General features: G+C 41.6%; 1 protein-coding gene across 26 annotated transcripts in view; it reads left to right on the top strand.

Annotated features, from left to right (window-relative positions):
* TNRC6A (trinucleotide repeat containing adaptor 6A) overlaps positions 1 to 20,445 on the top strand; it is a 218,559-nt gene that overhangs the window by 175,842 nt on the left and 22,272 nt on the right. For 15 of the 26 annotated variants that reach the window (XR_010114241.1, XM_055299145.1, XM_063612042.1 and 12 more), the window contains 6 exons: positions 5,937 to 8,522; positions 10,180 to 10,356; positions 11,245 to 11,420; positions 12,607 to 12,639; positions 14,180 to 14,260; positions 14,605 to 14,656. Coding sequence is in view for 25 of the 26 variants with exons in the window: in XM_055299145.1 (XP_055155120.1) it covers positions 5,937 to 8,522; positions 10,180 to 10,356; positions 11,245 to 11,420; positions 12,607 to 12,639; positions 14,180 to 14,260; positions 14,605 to 14,656 (3,105 nt within the window). In the remaining variant the exon portion in view is untranslated. The remainder of the gene's footprint in view (positions 1 to 5,936; positions 8,523 to 10,179; positions 10,357 to 11,244; positions 11,421 to 12,606; positions 12,640 to 14,179; positions 14,261 to 14,604; positions 14,657 to 20,445) is intronic. The other 11 variants (XM_063612051.1, XM_063612045.1, XM_063612049.1 and 8 more) reach the window with 3 other exon arrangements.

Raw genomic sequence — 20,445 nt, 5'->3', positions numbered from 1 at the left:
GCGTCCACACCATGCCCAACTAATTTTTGTATTTTTAGTAGAGATGGGGTTTCACTATGTTGGCCAGGCTGGTCTCGAACTCCTGACCTCAGGTGATCTGCCTACCTCAGCCTCCCAAAGTGCTGGGATTATAGGCATGAGCCACTACACCCAGCTGATGCTGTTTTTTTATGTCGCTAGAATTATCACCAGTCTTCGTTCAGCCCCCACATAACCTCTTTGATCTTTTTTGGATGTTCTATTATGTACGATTATTTTTTTCTTTTTTGAGTGTGGTACTATAGGTGATCACACTTCTCCTATGGGCATTTTGTATGAAAGTAGGATGTTAATGATGCTTTGGATTTCAAATATTTCTAAATAATGTGCAACCTTCCAAATCTTAAGTTTGCCTACAACATTGCAGTGTATAAACATTTTGCATTACACTCAGTAAACCTCAGCCGCCCCCTTTCTTCCTGCTAGCACAGAGATTTACTATTTCTCATTATTTCCTGGACAAGCTGAGTGATAATACTCTACTTAATGATGTTCCTCTATGTTTGTCTTCCAGATCATTTACAGCACTGGGTCTTGTGTGTCTATAAGTGAAATAAATTATTTTGACTTCTTCCAAATCTGAAATAATCTCTGACTCTGAAACATATTAGTTATGATACCTGAGGAGTCCTGTTCTTTTTATCCTTTCAGTTTTAATAGCGTCTTTTCCCATCCCCTGCAACACATTTTGTTTTTGTTGTTGTTGTTTTGAGATGGAGTTTCGCTCTTACATAATGCCCAGGCTGGAGTGCAGTGGTGCGATCTCAACTCACTGCAACTTCCACCTCCTGGGTTCAAGTGATTCTCCTTCCTCAGCCTCCTGAGTAGCTGGGATTATCGGGGCCTGCCGCCACACCCAGCTAATTTTTGTATTTTTAGTAGAGATGGTGTTTCACCGTTGGCCAGGCTGGCCCCAGGCTCTTGACCTCAGTTGATCCTCCCACCTCGGCCTCTCAAAGTGCTGAGATTATAGGAGTGAGCCACTGTGCCCAGCCAACATCTTTTATTGATTTTTTTTTGTTTATTTATTCATTTTGAGAGAGACTCTAGCTCTGTCTCCTAGGCTGAGTGCAGTGGCGCAATCACAACTCACTACAGCCTCAACCTCCCAGGCTCAAGTGATCCTTCTGCCTCAGCCTCTCAAGGAGCTGGGACCCCAGGTATATGCCACCACGCCCAGCTGATTTTTTTATTTTTTGTAGAGATGGGGTGTTGCAGGGTTGCCCAGGATGGTCTCACTCCTGGACCCAACCAATATTCCCGCCTCGGCCTCCCAAAGTGCTGGGATTACAGGCATGAGCTAGAATGCCAAACGAATTTTTTTTTCCTAAACTACAACCTTTTTTATAACCCAGAATGCCTTGTAACTCACCATTGGTAACCCAATTTTTAAAATAATCTTTAGGTTTTGATCAAGTGGCTTCTAGATTAAAAATGGGATTTTAGTTAATAATATTTTAAAAGACAAACTTAGCCACCAAACCAGGTCATGACCAGAATCTGAGAACATTTTTCACTGACATTAAAGGTTATAGAACTCATTTGCAGAATATATTCAGGCGTTTGCTTTTTTGCTTTGCTTTTGATGTATTCTAACATTAACAAGTGAAATCTGCCACATATGGTTTATGTATAAAAATACTTATTCACTGATAGCTTCATGATTTCATCTTTTACTTTTAATGTTTTAGTCATTTGGGATTATTTTTTGTTTATTATCTCATTTTAAAAAGTTTTCAAGTACCAAATATTCCCTTGCCCTACTGATTTAAAATGCTAATCCTTGAAATAGTATCTTTGACATATACTTGGATCTGTTTCTGGGTTACTTTTTCTGTTCAGTCAAAGTGCTCTCTGGCAATGCAGTGCTGTTCAACTATTTCCTGATAATGCAGATCCCCTTCTTCACAACCTCTTCTTTTTGAAATTTTTTAGAGGGTTACTCCCCCATTTGCTTTACAGAATTTTTAAATCACTTTAATTATTTTACAGACTCTTGTTAAAAATTCCTTATAATTGAATTAAACTTAGAGCATTGTTACACCTTCATATCCAGGAACAAGTTTCTTTACTTTCAAGTGTCTTCTATAGCCAGCAATAAAATATAATCATATATGACTTTAAATATTTTTGCTAGCTTTATTCCTGTTACGTTATGGCTGTTAATGATTAAGATCTTTTCCCATCAACATTTTCTCCTGGATTATTTTTGGCATATAGAAAGGAAATTGTTTTTTCATGTCGATCTTTTTTGCCTCTATTATTTTTACTTCTCGTTTTTGAGTCATATTTTATCAGTTAGTACTTCTAACACTGGACCAAATAGTAGTATTGATGACAAGTGTTTTTGTCTTTTTCTTGTCATTATGGGAATGCTTCTGGTGTTTCACTCTTGAATTCTGGATCCATTTCTTTATTTTCCATTTGGGTAGTTTTGTTTTCGATGGCCAATCTTGTGTTCTTACTCCTCCCTTAGGAAAGTGGCCACACACACTTACGCATGCAAATAGTGGTAGCAGAAATACATTTGTAGTAGTCCAGGAAGAGACAGTGACAAGGGCTGGACTGTCTTAGATTTGGAAAAAAGATGTATGGATTTTGGACTTGAAGATATTTTGGATTTGCTGTGCACAGGGAGGAATAAAAGATAAATTCTAGGTTTTAGGAAACTTACCAAGATGAGGAAAAGTTGTAAAGAAGCAGTTTTTGTCCCGTTTGGGAGGAGAGCAATTTACACTCTGTTGGAGTGTAAATCTGGAATCTGAAGATTCTGCTTCAGGTATCTAAGTGGAAATTTTAAGTAAGGAAGTTATATGATTTCTCATTTTGTTCTTTATAAGGGAGACATGGTGGAATGAAAAACATGCTTTGGAGATAGGACTAAAAGATGATAATCATTAGCATGCATTTATCAATGATAATAATGGCCCTCATTAAGCACCTAATATGGATCAGATATAGTTCAGAGTTCTTTTTGTTGTTGTTGTTGTTTTGTTTTGTTTTTTTGAGACGGAGTCTTGCTTTGTTGCCCAGGCTGGAGTGCAGTGGCACGATCTTGGCTCACTGCAAGCTCTGCTTCCCAGGTTCGTGCCATTCTGCCTCAGCCTCCCGAGTAGCTGGGACTACAGGCACCCACCACCATGCCCAGCTAATTTTTTTGTATTTTTTGTAGAGGTGGGCTTTCTCCATGTTAGCCAGGATGGTCTCAATCTGCTGACTTCGTGATCCTCCCACCTCGGCCCCCTAAAGTGCTGGGATTACAGGCGTGAGCCACCGTGCCTGGCCAGTACAGAGTACTTTTAATAATCTGCACCACAGTTGTGTGAGATTGGTAATACTGTTTCGTTTTTGTTGTTGTTTTTGTTTTTTGAGATGGAGTCTCGCTCTGTCGCCAGGCTGGAATTCAATGGCGCCATCTCGGCTCACTGCAACAACCTCCGCCTTCGCGGTTTAAGCACTTCTGCCTCAGCCTCCTGAGGAGCTGGGACTACAGGCGCACGCCACCACGTCCGGCTCATTTTTTGTATTTTTAGTAGAGACAGGGTTTCACCATGTTGGCCAGGAGGAAGGTCTTGAACTCCAGACCTCGTGATCCCCCCACCTTGGCCTCCCAAAGTGCTGGGATTACAGGCATAAGCCACTGCGTCCGGTCTGGTACTAACACTGTTTCTACTTTAGAGATGAAACTAGGCACAGAGATTGAGGATCTTGCCGTGGTCACACAGCTAGTAAATGGTAGAGTGCCTCTTAAACTCAAGCATTCTGGCTACCCAATCTATGCTGTTAATCACTACATCAAATTGACCCTAACGAGGCACTTATTTGCAGCCAGCACTGAGCTTAATGCTTTACATATGATGATACAATTAACAAAAGAACCAGGTTAAGAAGTATTGTTTATATTCCGATTTTGCGGATTTGGTCATACAGAGTCCAGACTTGCATCTTGGTGTTTCTAGAGTCCTATCTACATTCTTAGGCACCTTGCTTTATGAAAGATTCTGATGAATCCTGCCTTTCTCACTTAATTTTCCATAAATTAACCTGTGAACCTCAGTTTTGTCATCTGCAAGTGAAGGTAATACCTGTCCTCTAGTGTGGCTCTAAGGATTCAGTGATAAAAGTGCGCACAAAGTTGTCAGACATGGTACTGAATACCAAACATTTGTTGTTGGTGCCAGTGCAGATGTTAGTGTGTTGGTTTGCTTACACCCAATGAGACTGACTTGTTGTTACCCTTTATTTCATGAGAAGTTCTCCTCATGGGCACTGAAAGATGGCAAATCTTCTTTGGCAGCTTTAGGAATCATTAAAGAAATGATTCTTAAACAGGGAGTGGAAATTAAAGTCACCTATGGAACTTTAAAGTATATTATTTGATGAATTTATATAATTTCCGGTTTCTTTCCAGTCACTTTTCCAGACTCTTTCCAGCTCATCATCTTTTGCTTCTTAATGATTGTGCTTGAGAGAAAATGATGCAAATTGAATCTGATTTTCCATTTTAGCAAATCACCTTAATAGTGACTTCTGTTTATCTCCTAGGCCTACAACCCCTGAAGGTTGGCTCATTAGGTCTGGGACATTGCCTTGAACACGTATATTTAAAAGCACTACATGTGATTCTGATTGGTACTCTAGTAGTAAACTGCAATATAATGTACCTCCTCAAGACAGTCAAAATGCACGTGGCTTATGCAGGTTAATGCCCCTGAGGAATGTCTACCTACCAGATCCTTAAACTAAGTGAGAGTTAAGAATCTGGGGAACTATTCAGAAGCACTAGAACTGCCCTACCTGTGGTAAAATAACTAAATAGTAATACATAGCAGGAAGTCCAAGATTATAGGATTGTATGACTGATCATTAAACGTCTCCAGTGTCAGCAGTTGATTTTTTGAGATCATAATAATTCTGTGATCTTCAACATAATTAACCATTACTTTTCAGTTCTTTTATATAAATGTGGTTAGGAAGGTAAATTAAGAAAATTTTATGAGAGGAAGTTGAACTGAAAATACTATTGGGTGTAATATTTCAGGTTGAATATGGACACTAATGAAATGGAATGTAATGATAAAAGCTTTCAAATCTTACCATTCTTAGAAATTTTTATAAACTTGTTACAATACCCAAAACAGTTATGTGGAAAAGCTATACTAGAAAACAGAAGGTGGAAAAATATTTCTGATACATTTTATCAAATTTTGGCTGTTCACCTCTCCTTACCCATCTTTCCGTGTCAGCCTTCTATGCCTGGGTTGTTCCATTATCCTAACGTGTAGCTGCCTCCTAGACCTTCTTGACTCCAAAATTCTTTTTTTTTTTTTTTTTTGAGACAGAGTCTCACTCTGTCACCCAGGCTGGAGTGCAGTGGCACTATCTCCACTCACTGCAAGCTCTGCCTCCCGGGTTCACGCCATTCTCCTGCCTCAGCCTCCCAAGTAGCTGGGACTACAGGCGCCCGCCACCATGCCCGGCTAATTTTTTGTATTTTTAGTAGAGACGGGGTTTCACCGTGTTAGCCAGGATGTTCTCGATCTGACCTCGTGATCCGCCCACCTCAGCCTTCCAAAGTGCTGGGATTACAGGCGTGAGCCACCACACCTGGCCCAAAATTCTTTTATTTACCGATATGTTAACAATGTATTCATTCAGCAAGTATTTATCAAGGGGCTGTTATGTCCTCTAGGATCTTAGGATAGTATCAGTTGAACATGGAAAGTTGGTGGCTAGAAGATAACCAGTGCCCTTGTCACCATTCTGCCAAGGATCATAGCTTGTTGAATTGAGGAGCCACATATATTTATAACATATTCGTCATTTTTCTTAGATTTTAGTATCATTTTGAAATGGCCTAACACTTTATAAATAGTTGTACTTCTCCTTTATCCTAGATATAAACCACAGTACTTCAGGATCCCATTATGAAAATCCCCAGCGGGGACCTGTGTCTTCTACAAGTGATTCTAGCACAAACTGTAAGAATGCTGTTGTAAGTGACTTGTCGGAAAAAGAAGCATGGCCCTCAGTCCCTGGCAGTGATCTGGAGTTGGCTTCAGAATGTATGGATGCTGATTCTGCCTCCAGTTCTGAATCAGAAAAAAACATCACTATCATGGCTTCAGGGAACACAGGTGGTGAAAAAGATGGCCTTCGGAATAGCACTGGACTTGGTTCCCAAAACAAGTTTGTAGTTGGTAGCAGCAGCAATAATGTGGGCCACGGAAGCAGTACTGGGCCATGGGGTTTTTCCCATGGAGCCATAATAAGCACATGTCAGGTCTCTGTGGATGCTCCTGAAAGCAAATCTGAAAGTAGCAACAATAGAATGAATGCTTGGGGCACTGTAAGTTCTTCATCAAATGGAGGGTTAAATCCAAGCACTTTGAATTCAGCTAGCAACCATGGTGCCTGGCCAGTATTAGAGAACAATGGACTTGCCCTAAAAGGGCCTGTAGGGTGTGGTAGTTCTGGCATTAATATTCAGTGCAGTACTATAGGCCAGATGCCTAACAATCAGAGTATTAACTCTAAAGTGAGTGGTGGTTCTACCCATGGTACCTGGGGAAGCCTTCAGGAAACTTGTGAATCTGAAGTAAGTGGTACACAGAAGGTTTCATTCAGTGGTCAACCTCAAAATATTACCACTGAAATGACTGGACCAAATAACACTACTAACTTTATGACCTCTAGTTTACCAAACTCCAGTTCAGTGCAGAATAATGAGCTGCCTAGTAGTAATACAGGGGCCTGGCGTGTGAGCACAATGAATCATCCTCAGATGCAGGCTCCATCAGGTATGAATGGCACTTCCCTTTCTCACCTTAGCAATGGAGAGTCAAAAAGTGGAGGCTCTTATGGTACTACATGGGGTGCCTATGGTTCTAATTACTCTGGAGACAAATGTTCAGGCCCTAATGGCCAAGCTAATGGTGACACTGTGAATGCAACTCTAATGCAGCCTGGCGTAAATGGTCCTATGGGCACTAACTTTCAAGTTAACACAAACAAAGGAGGTGGTGTGTGGGAATCTGGTGCAGCAAACTCCCAGAGTACATCATGGGGAAGTGGAAATGGCGCAAATTCTGGAGGAAGTCGAAGAGGATGGGGAACTCCTGCACAAAACACTGGCACTAATTTACCCAGCGTTGAGTGGAACAAACTGCCTAGCAATCAGCATTCCAATGACAGTGCAAATGGCAATGGTAAGACGTTTACAAATGGATGGAAATCTACTGAGGAAGAGGATCAGGGTTCTGCCACATCTCAGACAAATGAGCAAAGCAGTGTGTGGGCCAAAACAGGAGGTACAGTAGAGAGCGATGGTAGTACAGAAAGCACTGGATGCCTTGAGGAAAAAGGAACTGGGGAAAGTCAGAGTAGAGACAGAAGAAAAATTGATCAGCACACGTTACTCCAAAGCATTGTAAACAGAACTGACTTAGATCCACGTGTCCTGTCCAACTCTGGTTGGGGACAGACTCCTATTAAGCAGAATACTGCCTGGGATACAGAAACATCACCTAGAGGGGAACGAAAGACTGACAATGGGACAGAGGCCTGGGGAAGCTCTGCAACACAGACTTTTAACTCAGGGGCATGTATAGATAAGACTAGCCCTAATAGTAATGATACCTCATCTGTATCAGGGTGGGGTGATCCCAAACCTGCTCTGAGGTGGGGAGATTCCAAAGGCTCAAACTGCCAGGGAGGGTGGGAAGATGATTCTGCTGCTACAGGAATGGTCAAGAGCAATCAGTGGGGGAATTGCAAAGAGGAGAAGGCTGCATGGAATGACTCGCAAAAGAACAAACAGGGATGGGGTGATGGACAAAAATCAAGCCAAGGGTGGTCTGTTTCTGCCAGTGATAACTGGGGAGAAACTTCAAGGAGTAACCATTGGGGTGAGGCCAATAAGAAATCCAGCTCAGGAGGTAGTGATAGTGACAGGTCCGTTTCCGGTTGGAACGAACTTGGTAAAACTAGTTCTTTTACTTGGGGAAACAACATAAATCCAAATAATTCATCAGGATGGGATGAATCTTCTAAACCTACTCCTTCCCAGGGATGGGGAGACCCTCCAAAGTCTAATCAGTCTCTAGGTTGGGGAGATTCATCAAAGCCAGTCAGTTCTCCAGACTGGAACAAGCAACAAGACATTGTTGGATCTTGGGGAATCCCACCAGCTACAGGCAAACCTCCTGGTACAGGCTGGCTGGGGGGACCTATACCAGCCCCAGCAAAAGAAGAAGAACCCACAGGCTGGGAGGAACCATCCCCAGAATCTATACGTCGCAAAATGGAGATTGATGATGGAACTTCAGCTTGGGGAGATCCAAGCAAATACAACTACAAAAATGTGAACATGTGGAACAAAAACGTCCCAAATGGCAACAGCCGTTCAGACCAGCAAGCACAGGTACATCAGCTGCTAACGCCTGCAAGTGCCATCTCAAACAAAGAGGCAAGCAGTGGCTCTGGTAAGTTTCTATTTTATGAAATCAAGCCTTGTTTTAACTTACTGTTATTATAAGATTTGTATAACAAAGTGCTTGGATATGCATACAAAGGCTGTTCTTACTGCAATCCAGAAGCAGCTTGAAGAAAATTATAGGGGTGATGTTTACCACCAGAGAACAGAACTCCACTTTTGGCAGTGTTGTTTGAGTCCTGCACACTTCATTCTCTATTAGAAATGCAACAGAAGGCGAATTGGACAAAGGCGGTCAAGTGGGAATGCTGTACACTTCTCCAAGTTGTTTTTGAGTTAGGCCTTACCTTGTGGTTTTATTATTTGACTAAAATATCTCCAGAAATAAAACAAGTATCTCATAAATACAGTACTCTGTAAACATTAGGTCGTATATTTGGCTTTAGAAGGGATTTTTTTTTAATTAGGTGAGAAATCCAACTCTACTTAGATACAGTATATATGTTTGTGCATTTAAAACATTTGACAATACCTTTCTAGTATATCCTTACTTTCCTCTCTAATAATGAACTAATTCCTATCTCTGTAAATTATCCCGACAACATTTTCGTTAAGTGTGATTGGCTACATTGTCTTTGTTAATAAAAGTTTTATTGACTTAATAGTCTCATTGGAAGTGGATATGGGAGTGCTTTCATGAGCTAACTTTTTGGCACTTAATTTTTTTTTTTTTTTTTTTTAGTCTAAGTATAGTTTGTTGTATTAATTTAGGTTTGATTCTTAAAAGGAAGAAGTATGTATCTAAGATGAAGCCTGTTTGCTTTGATTTTTTAATGAAACGTTTATGGCTTTTTTTTTTTTTTTTTTTGCTTTGGACAACCTCAGCCTAATACTTCAGATTTTAAAATAAGCATTGTTCAGCATATATAAAAAGTAGGTGACCCATTATCGTTAGCTGGGTAGTAAATTGTTTTTCCAGTGTAGGTGGCGTGGAAGGGGTACACTTGTGGCACAGTTTTTTTTTTTTTTTTTTTTGGAGACGGTGTCTTGCTCCGTCACCCAGGCTGGAGTGCAGTGGCGTGATCTCAGCTCACTTCAGCCTCCACCTCCCAGGTTCAAGCAATTCTCTTCTCTCAGCCTCCTGAGTAGCTGGGACTACAGGTGTGCCCCACCACGCCCAGCTAATCTTTGTATTTTTAGTAGAGACCAGGTTTTGCCATGTTGCCCAGGCTGGTCTCAAAATCCAGACCTCAGGTGATCCACCCACCTCGGCCTCCCAAAGTGCTGGGATTACAGGCATCAGCCCCTGTACCCAGCTGGTACAAATGTTATACATACACTGTCACCCAGCTTATCACCTGCTCCAATTTACAAGGTTTGGTTTAGAATGACTTGACTTTTTCAAGAATTAAATTGATGCTCAAAGGAGAGTGGTTTTGCATAACTATGCAAAAATCAGCTCTAGGCCTAGAGGGTAATTATGAAAAAAGTTTTAAAAATTCTCACTTTATAGTTATATTAATGGGAAATAGTTTGTCTTTTTTTTAACATAAAACAGATGCCATCTTTTTGCCTATCACAGTACCATTATTCAGTACATAAACAGGTTCTTCATCCTTGGTCCCTAAGTTTTCTTTATTGTCCCTTATTCCACTGCACCTCCTTACCTTCTATGCTGATGACTTCTTTTCCCACACTTTCTAAAGGCTGGGGTGAGCCCTGGGGGGAGCCTTCTACTCCAGCCACAACTGTGGATAATGGTACTTCAGCATGGGGTAAGCCCATAGACAGTGGTCCCAGCTGGGGGGAACCCATTGCTGCGGCATCCAGCACATCCACGTGGGGCTCCAGCTCTGTTGGTCCACAAGCATTAAGCAAATCTGGTAAGTTATTGATAATGCCTGGTAGCTGTTGTGTAGCAGTGGCGATCACTCACTGACTATAATTAAATAATTAGATAAGGTTTCTATGTTATTTATAATATATTCATATAATATGACATGATAGATGATGTTCAGTATTTTGCTCTTTGATTTTGTAATGTGGTTTATTCTCTTTCTGAATTTTCCTCTCCTCATATTTCTTAGAACTGTAACTATTAATTTGCATATACTTCATCAAATCTAAATTATATTTTACTAAATTAGGTTATCTAGGAAGAGTCTACTAGCAACTTTCATGCCATCCAGCCTGAGAGGCTAACTAGTATAGCCATGAAGACACATATTCAGACTGTCAGATGGATTCCCTGAAAGTTACAGACAATTAGCCTAGTTCAGAAAAGACCCAAGATTGAAATTAACATTGTCATTATCCCATAGGTTGTGTACCAGATACCCTATAGGAATCCCAGGGCCATGTGTGAAGATAAGATGCTTTCTGCTTATGACTGAATACTCTCTGGCCATTCTCCCTAAAAATATATACAAAAATTCTTTCAAATTTCATTCATCTTCTTTGTCCTGTGCATCACTCTGCAGATTATTAAATGGGTACAAACGAGTGCTACCATTGTCCATGTTCAAGAACTATGATTTGTTAAAGGCATGGAGGAGTTTTATTAAATTTTTAAATAAGAATATATTACTTTTCATGGAACGTTTAGCTCAGTATAAAATATACATTCCTTCTGTGCAGATGCAGGAAGGGAAATAAGTGTGTGCGTGTGTGTTTTCTTAGGTTCTCTACCCAATTTTTAATATATGCTTATTCTCTAGAAGGAATTCTTTTATTAAAGTATGTTTCTCTTTATATCACAAATCCACAATCAGGGCCAAAATCTATGCAAGATGGCTGGTGTGGTGATGATATGCCATTGCCTGGAAATCGCCCCACTGGCTGGGAAGAGGAAGAGGATGTAGAGATTGGAATGTGGAATAGTAATTCATCTCAAGAGCTTAACTCATCTTTAAATTGGCCACCATATACAAAGAAAATGTCATCGAAGGTAAACATTTCAAGGGCAAAGCCCTTGAAACTTTAAATTCCAAAGGTAGTTTACCCACAGAAAATTAACTTTTCACCTGCCCGTTTCTGGCAGTCAGTACAGTCCAGGCAGCCCCCACCTTAGGTATAGCCACTTGTATGGGCAGCCACCTAGAGAAACATAAGACCACAGGAACTTCCTTTCTCCCCACTGCTACAGCTTGGGATTTCTCTCTTCCTCCCCCTCCACCAGTGCTGCCTGGGACAACCCCTCATCCTAGGGTGGTGCCTGCAGTGGTGAGGATGAAGAGGAGGGCAAATCTCCATGTTGACTCTTTCCATCCCACTGCCAGTTCATCTCCCATTTCACTTTCTCACCTGGAGTCCCCCGCCACCCCCTTACCCAGAGTCACCATCCTCCTTATTCACCTGTCATGTTTGTCCCTATCCCATCCCAAAAGGTCCTGTGACAAAAATCCCTAGGAATGATCTGAGCTTGGTTTTGCTTTTATGTGTGGACAAATCATATTCCTAAAGCTGGCTGTACATCGAAATCCCATGACATTTGTTAAAAGTGCAGCTTCCTGTACCTCAGGTCTACTGAAGTTTTGGAAATTGGACCAAGTTTCTTATCCTAAAGAAACTCCCCAAATGTCTCTGATGCAGAGCCAGGTTTGGGAAGCACTGATTTAGAGCACTGGTTCTTAAGAGGTGGCACTGGGGGCTGCTGTCAGATCCTCCTGGGGACCATTTTCAAAATATGTGCCCAGTCCTCCAGGTGGTTCTAACATAACATCCGAACCCACCCTACTTGAGAATGATTACGTTTTGAGGGACCTTAGAAGTCGGATACCAGTGGATAGCTGGACTAGGTAACTGCCAAGGTTCCTCACTTTTAATCCTGGGATTCTAAGTCTAGGACCTGCCATTTTCATTTTTAAAATTTTTCATTTGGCTGAATTTGCCTATTGCCTTGCCATATAGCTTATGAAGTGCTTTTACATGTTTTACATAAGTCATTTGATCCTCACAACCTTCTAAGATAGGGCACTGATGAGGAATTTGAGACTGGAAAAGGTGGTGACTTGCCCAAAGTTGCAATAACTAGTAAGTGACAGAGTAAGGACTTAAGTTTAGGTCTTCCAATTCCAAACCCCGTGTTCTTCCCACTGGACCATGCTGTTTTGTGACTTTGTCTTTCCTTACAGGGTCTGAGTGGCAAAAAAAGGAGAAGGGAAAGGGTGTGTAGCCTTTTTACTCTTTCTCCTTTGTTTCTACTAGTAAAAATCTTTAGAAAGCAACTGCAAACATTTATTTAGCCTCTGCTGTGTGCCAGGTACTGTGCTTGGTGCTGGGGATTCAAATACACTAAGATATGAGCTTCACCTTTCGGGAGCTCACAGTCTAGTACGGGGCATTAGGAGAGCTTCATAGAAGTGTCAGCTTGAATTTGGAAGATGCTTGGGATGGGATGTATTAAGGAAGATAGTAACCCAACATAACTAAAATGTAGAATTTTTAGGAAGAAGTGACAAGAGATCTGGTTCTGTAGTTAAGGCAGGTTGTAGTGTCTTCAATGGCATGCCAAGGAATTTGAACTTTATTTTGTGTAAAATATGGAACCAATGAAATTGAGTAGAAAACAACATCAGTGGGGTTTTTAAATTACTAATTTTAAAAGAAAGCTAATCAATGATAGTATGAAATATAAATTGGCACAGAGGGGAGACCACAATTAGGGATCTCAGGGAGCATCTGCATTAATTCAAGCTAGAAAGGAGGGCTCGAGTTGGGAAATGAGAATGGATATATAGTGGAAGGGACTAATTTGAGAGGCGTTTCAGTCAGAATAGAAAGGACAGAAGAACTTGGCAACAGTTAGGTATGGGGATGGATGGGGTGAAAGGAAAAGGGATCAAAGCCAACTTCAGAATCCACGGAGAGAGTTAGATGCTTGCTTCAGAGACCTGCATTTGGGGGGAAGTTGTGAAGCTGTGTTCTGTTCCACAGTCAGAAGGAATGGACAGTAGCAATGGGAAAGGGTAATGAAGGCAACAGACTGAGAATGGTCCAGTGAGACCATAATGAGAGACATAGGTCTCTATGGCTTCCAGCCTGCTTATCTACCAGACTGCTAATCACAGACCCTCCATCCTCTTAACTCATGTCTCAATGGAGTCTCCGTACAACCCATACCCCAACCTGCTGCAGAGAGCCAGCCCTAAGCAGGGGGAGTCCCAGGTTCAACTTCTGCTAGAGATGTTGTGTTCTTGGCAACACAAATTGAAATTTTAAAATACTTTTTCATGTGGAAAACACATGGTGTTTTTTCAGTAGGATGCACATAGCATAATTAAATTACAGGTTAAGTTGGCTTCTTTGGACTAACCTGAGAACCTAGTCACTATTTTTTTACTTTGGTTTGGAGTGAGAATTCCAGAAATCTAAATTATAACTAATCTTACAGTTCTCCATTACTCAGAGGCCCTGTTTTCATATTTGTGGGTCCTCGAGGCCTTTTGCTTCCGTCTTTTCCTTCTGACTGCTTGCCTTTAGAGATTTCTCTGTACATTACAGCTATACCAGAGGACTGGAGCAAAGGAAGTTGAAAATCAAATAAGTTGATTTTTAATTATTAACAACTCTGATAAGAGTTGATTGAAGGAGAAATTATTGGCTAAAAATGAGAATTGGGGATTGTCTTAAGTTTTATTAATCCGTCACTATACCCAGATAAACAGAGATGGCCATGGCATCTTTCTACTCTTTTATTTCACAAAGGGAATGATGAAAGGTGGAAACAAACAAGAAGAAGCGTGGATAAATCCATTTGTTAAACAGTTTTCAAATATCAGTTTTTCGGTAAGTATGTTTTCTTAGCAGCTCCTTCCTCTGTTAATAGTGGTCCATGATTTATCTTGATTTCACTCTTTTTAAGAATTATTTTTCATCTTCGAGTCCTTAGGAATGTGCTTGATATTAGAGTAAAATTGGCCTCCAAACCTTCGTTTTTATGGTTTTAGCTAAAAACTTCAATCACATGTCTTATTTTAAAACATTTTAAAAATTACATTAGGCAGTGAAAAATGAAGCTTTATGATCCACTTGAATTTCACCCATAATGAAATACAGTAAAATTCTTCATTTTTTATTTGTTTTCATTGATAAATTAAGGTCTGCTAACATGCTGCATTTTCTTTCTTCAGAGAGACTCACCAGAGGAAAATGTACAAAGCAATAAGATGGACCTTTCTGGAGGTAAGAGAAAATTAAATCTGTTTATATTCCTCATTGAGGGACACGCACATCCATGACATGATTCTACGGAAAGAGCCCTGACGTAGTTCAGGATGGGGGAGGCTGTGCTCTCCAATAGACGTACACATGCTGTGGTTAAATGAGTGCATGTGTCTTGGAAGTGCAGGACCACTGTGCAAGTCAGTGGTGATATTAGTCTGATTACTTTACACATAATCCTGCCAAGACGGAGTTACTCAGATTGGAGGGTATAGTCTTCTTGATTAGGGAACAGCATGTAGAAGGGCCTAGATGTATGACAGACTTTTAAAACTATACTGGTGGAATGGCAAGTCATTCCATAGAATGAGTCAAGAAAAACAGTTTTGGTGGGGGCAGCCATGGTGGTGGTAGTGAAAGGTCACCTGGGTAAAGATGCTAGAAAACAAGGTCGGTGCTGAGTCATGAGGAGCTTGGGAATTTGAACTTTATTCTTAAAATATGGGATTAAAGTGAAGCAGGGGAATGACATGGTTTGGATTTATGTTTTAGAAGAATCATCTTGGTTATAGATTGAAAATAGGATAGAAAACATTGGCAGCAGAAGATAGAGAAAAGATACTAAAGATAGCAAAACCAGGTAGATAATTGCAGTAGCCAGTAATTATTTCAAAGCTCCAAACCAAGACAGTAGATGCAAATAATCTAATTCGATGGAGACATAGGACTTGGAATCAACAAAAATTGATAACCAGTTTGAACCAATTTGTTAGGCAGGGTGAGGGAGAGAGTGTGATGGAAACTTACCTGGACGCTTTAGTAGATGGTATTGTGTTAATCTGAGTCCAGTCAGGAGAAACTATGCAGTAATTTGCTAACAGGAAAAATGTGATATACAAGACTTTAACAAGGAATTGGAGTAGCAGTAGCAGATACAAGGGGAAGTCACTCAGTGAGGACTGACGTAGCTTGCCCAAGAAAGAGCCCCCTTCCTCTCACTATGGTGCCATGCCAGTAGGAGTGCAGGACATCCACCCTCTAAGATACCAGTGAAGGCAGGGCACAGGAGAGGTGTCTCATGGTAGGCAGTCGCTACGGAGCTACCAGAGGGCATGCTGGTAGGTGCTGCCAACCACTGGTGAGGTGAGTGTTGTAGGTGCCATGTTGCTGGCAAAGCTGCTGTGCTGCAGGAGACAGCAGACCAGAACTAGGAAACCAAACCTCTCCTCTTGCACCTTCTACTTACAAAATGTCCGTTCCAGCTGGTGAAGGAAAAAAATCTATAAAGGGCCTAAGTCCATTTTTTTTTCACAGAGCAATCAAAAAGTGTGAAATTGGAGCTGGAGGAAATAAGTCAGTAATCCGCACAGTTCATCCTAACCCTTTGACTACTCACCTTCCATATGTACTCTTCTACACGCATTTGTCCAGTACAATGGCAACGCAACTCTGTATTTCTGCTTAACAAGATACAGCTTTCTTTCTTGCAAGTGAAAAAGTGTTTTACTCTCTCTAAACTGAGGAGATGAACAGCCCCAAGGGTCATTGTATTCATCACTGGCTATATAATCACCCCAGAAATTCAGTCACAGTTTGTTACCTAAAGACTGAATTACAAAACCTAACATGTAATAACTTGTGAATAAGGTAAAAACAGGAAAAAAATGCTTGGCCTATACAAATTAACACATCCATATGACAAACAATTGAAAATATGCAAATCTACTACCATTGTTATTTCTGTAATTGCTCGTAAGCCATCATTGGTATCTGTGCCTTCCTCCCTTCGCTGCATATTCTGTTCTTAACTCACTTTCAGGTTGAACCTCAGCTGCTCTTAGTTCTTTAGCTTGTGGAGTTAAGTAACCCAAACTGTCATTCCCAAGGGATCTGAGCCCCCAGTTGTCCTTGCCTTTTATGGTTGCCATTGTTTTTCATTGGCCTTCACTACTGGGTATGGAAATGCTAAGAAGCATCCCAGAGAATCCCCTGGGTTCCAGATAGTCTTCACTGCCTTCATTTTGTAATCACATCAGTTACCCCAGCCAGTAGACTAGTTTTTTTGTTGTTTGTTTGTTGTTTGCCTGCTAGTTCATATCTCAAGGAGTGCAAAATGTCCCTGTAGCAGTCTTCATCTTCCGGGGCAGTGGAGCCATTGTTGTGGTTTTTGTTGGAAGCGTTTTCTCTCTCAAGGACTAAGTTCTGTAAATCAGCAGTTGTCAAAACAGAAAGTGAGTGTTCTGTGAGTGGCTCATTAGGTATAATTGTGAGAGAAGCCGCTCACACTTTCACCTTTTGATTCTCACGACCTACAAATTCTGGTAATTGGAGAGACACATACCGCATCCTCCTAAGACAGATGCCCACCTTTTTAGGATGTTGTCTCCCAACTTGCTTTGTAACTGATTCTTTAGTAAGCCTATTAATTTGGTTAGATACTTTCAGGCAATGGCATATATGGTAAGACCAGTTAATTCCATGGGCATGAACACAGTCCTGTATTTCCTCTGCTGTGACATGAGCTCCTCAGTAAGACATGATGGCTGTGAGGAGTGCCACGATAGTGGAGAAGGCATCTTGTGAGGCTGTGGATAACAGAAGCTTTACAGGCAAGAAAAATCTGTGTCCAGAATGTGAACCTTTTCCTGTTAGGACAAGTTTCTGCCTCCTTCATGGCTCACTGAATGGCACAGAAGTTGCTCTGATGTCATGCTGGTGAAACTTGTGGGAAATCTGCCCTCTAGGGTGCTGGGAAAAGGCATTCATGGAGAGGTATCTCACTGGAGACACTGCAGCACAACTGTGATGTGCGAGGGAGGGGAATGCTGGGAGAAGCTCCCACTGAGTGCAGCTGACCCACCAGGCAATGGAGAAGCTGCAAGGGCTGCCCATGCCTACCAAGTGCACATGCTGGCTCAGGAAGCAACACCCTTCCTCTTGCCCTGTCTCTCGAGCTCCGTCTTCTGACAAAGCCTCAGTACCAGCTGGCTAAGGAAAAAAATGTAAAGGGTCCAGATATATTTTCATAGAGCAGTCAAAAAGGGTGAATTTGGAGCTGAGAGACAATAAATCAATAAATGGTCATTATTTGAGTTAAGAAATACAGGAATAGCAGGCTTGATAGATACTGAGTTTGAAGGTGCTCTGAAAATCATCTGGTCCAGTAAACAGTCGAAAATCTGGATGTGAAGCTCAGAATAGATGGGGCTGGAGATATGAAGTGTAATTAATTAGTGTGGATGATAGTGTAAGCTATAGGAATAGTTTGACTAGAGAGAGTTGGAGGATAATGGACCGAAGACAGTTCTGGGGAATAATGGCATTTAGGGGAGTGATCCTAAGCAGAAGTGGGACAAGTTAGAGTAGAATAATTTTTCAGATGCCAAGTGAGTACAGTTTTGAAGGGAATGGATTTGACAGTGGGGCTCGGGGGTAGTTATTGGTAACTAATGGACCTTACTAGAGGACTGGTGGACTGAGGGGAGATTGCCACATTTTTAAAGGGATGCAGAAGTGTTGGAGAATGGCTTGTGGAAAAAATGTAACATACTACTCTCTTTTTTTTTTTTTTTTTTTTTTGAGATGGAGTCTCACCCGGGCTGGAGTGCAGTGGCGCAATCTCGGCTCACTGAAACCTCTGCCTCCTGGTTTCAAGCGATTCTCCTGCCTCCACGCCCAGCTAATTTTTTGTATTTTTAGTGGAGACGGGGTTTCACCATGTTGGCCAGACTGGTTGGAAACTCCTGCCTGCCTCGGCCTCCCAAAACGCTGAGATTACAAGCGTGAGCCACTGTGCTCAGCCGCTACTACTCTTTCAAAAGATATTTGCATAGGCAAAAATAATGTGAATTATCAAGAAGGAACAGCTTGGAGAGAGACTTAGGAGAACTGGTTGGAATTGGTTACAGGATTAGATGAAGAGAGTGGGGGAAAGAGTTCACAATGGCTAGCTTGGGTCTTATCAGTGAATTATGACATCTTAACAGGGAGAGAGAACAGAGGAGGGAGCTGTGGTAAGGATGATTGACATTCAAGAGAGGGCTCTTAAACAAGTGTGAAAGGTGGATTTTTTAGATACCAGATTCATGACTGGAACAGTACTTCTTAGCTACTTTATGAATTGTTTTCCTTCTGTTAAAATGTTTTCCTTTTCCACTTACCTGGAATGAGAGTAGTAAAGGTAAGTATTATGGTGGTGGCAGACATCTCAAAGAACAGCAGTTGCAAAGAAATGATGGATGAGATTTGAGGATTGAGAAAACGTCTAGAATGAGGAATAGGGAGATGAAAACCTGTGTTAACAGTGACAATGAGGCCAGGCACAGTGGCTCATGACTGTGATCCCAGCACTTCAGGAGGCCAAGGTGGACAGATTACTTGAGGTCAGGAGTTGGAGACCACTCCGGCAACATGGTGAAGCCTTGTCTCTACAAAAAAAAAATACAAAAATTAGCTGGGCGTGGTGGTACATGCCTCTAGGCCCAGCTACTCGGGAGGCTGAGGTGAGAGGATTGCTTGGGTCGGGGAGGCACAGGCTGCAGTGAGCCAAGATTGCGCCACTACGCTCCAGCCTGGGCAACAGAGCCAGACACTGTCTCAAAAAAAAAAAAAAAAAAAAAAAAAAAAAAAAAAGTGACAGTGGGACATCGAAGTGGATGTGCTTAGCAGGCAGGTAAAAATGTGGGACTGAGCTCAGTTGTGAAGTCTAAGCTACACGTTTATATTTGGGCATCACTTGAATGGGAGTGACTGCTGATACCTTGATAGTGAATTAAGTCTAAGGAAAGCGAGTTTACAGAGAGAGTCAAAAGACTGAGACCCTGAGTCTACTTTGTCAGCTGCAGAGTATCCCAGCATTTAAGAAGCACCCGAGGTGAGCTCAGCATGGATAGAGGAAGAGAAACCAGAATGGGCAGATGGTAAGGATGGGTGGTAGAGAGGATTGTCCACTTTTCAAAGATTTGTTGAAATAGAGCAGTAGCTTTTGGACTGGAGCTGGCTATATCCAGCAAAGATTTTGCAGGAAAAAAGTTTCCATGAAAGAAGATCATTTTTTATTGCAGAGCAGTCAGAATGAGGAGAGGAGCAGACAGAGCAAAGCCTAAGAGAGGGGAAGATGTTACCCTGTCTGGTGTCCAGTTTCCTCATCTGCTAAAAGGGCGATAACAGTAGAGTTACAAGCATTAAATTAGTACACATAAAGCATTCATAGGCCGGGTGCGGTGGCTCATGCCTGTAAATCCAGCACTTTGGGAGGCCAAGGCAGGCATATCACCTGAGGTCAGGAGTTTGAGACCAGCCTGGCCAACATGGTGAGACCCTGTCTCTACTGAAAATAAAAAGAATTAGCTGAGCGTGGTGATGGGTGCCTGTAATCCCAGCTGCTCAGGAGGCTGAGGCAGGAGGATTGCTTGAACCCGGGAGGCAGAGGTTCCAGTGAGCTGAGATCACGCCACTGGACTCTAGCCTGGGCTACAGAGTGAGACTCCTTCTCAAAAAAAAAAAAAGAAAAGAAAAAGCACATATAATGGCGACTGACATAAACCAAGCATTTATTAAATGGTGGTTTATCACAGTGGGTGCTGATTGTTTTTATTACTTGTTAATGGAAACTTACCTGTATTATAAAACTCAGCAGATTAGAGATGGCTAAAGGTGCCTTAAGTTATGTAGCCTAAGAGTCCTTTTAAAACGAGGCCAGGCCTGGTGGCTCATACCTGTAATCCTAGCACTTTGGAAGGCCGAGGCGGCCGAATCACTTGAGGTCAGGAGTTCAAGACCAGCCTGGCCAACATGGAGAAACCTACATC

Source organism: Symphalangus syndactylus, chromosome 11 (genome assembly GCF_028878055.3).
Source record: "Symphalangus syndactylus isolate Jambi chromosome 11, NHGRI_mSymSyn1-v2.1_pri, whole genome shotgun sequence".
Classification (NCBI taxonomy): domain Eukaryota; kingdom Metazoa; phylum Chordata; class Mammalia; order Primates; family Hylobatidae; genus Symphalangus; species Symphalangus syndactylus.
Note: the sequence above shows the minus strand (reverse complement) of the source record. Positions and strands in the feature narration are given on the sequence as shown.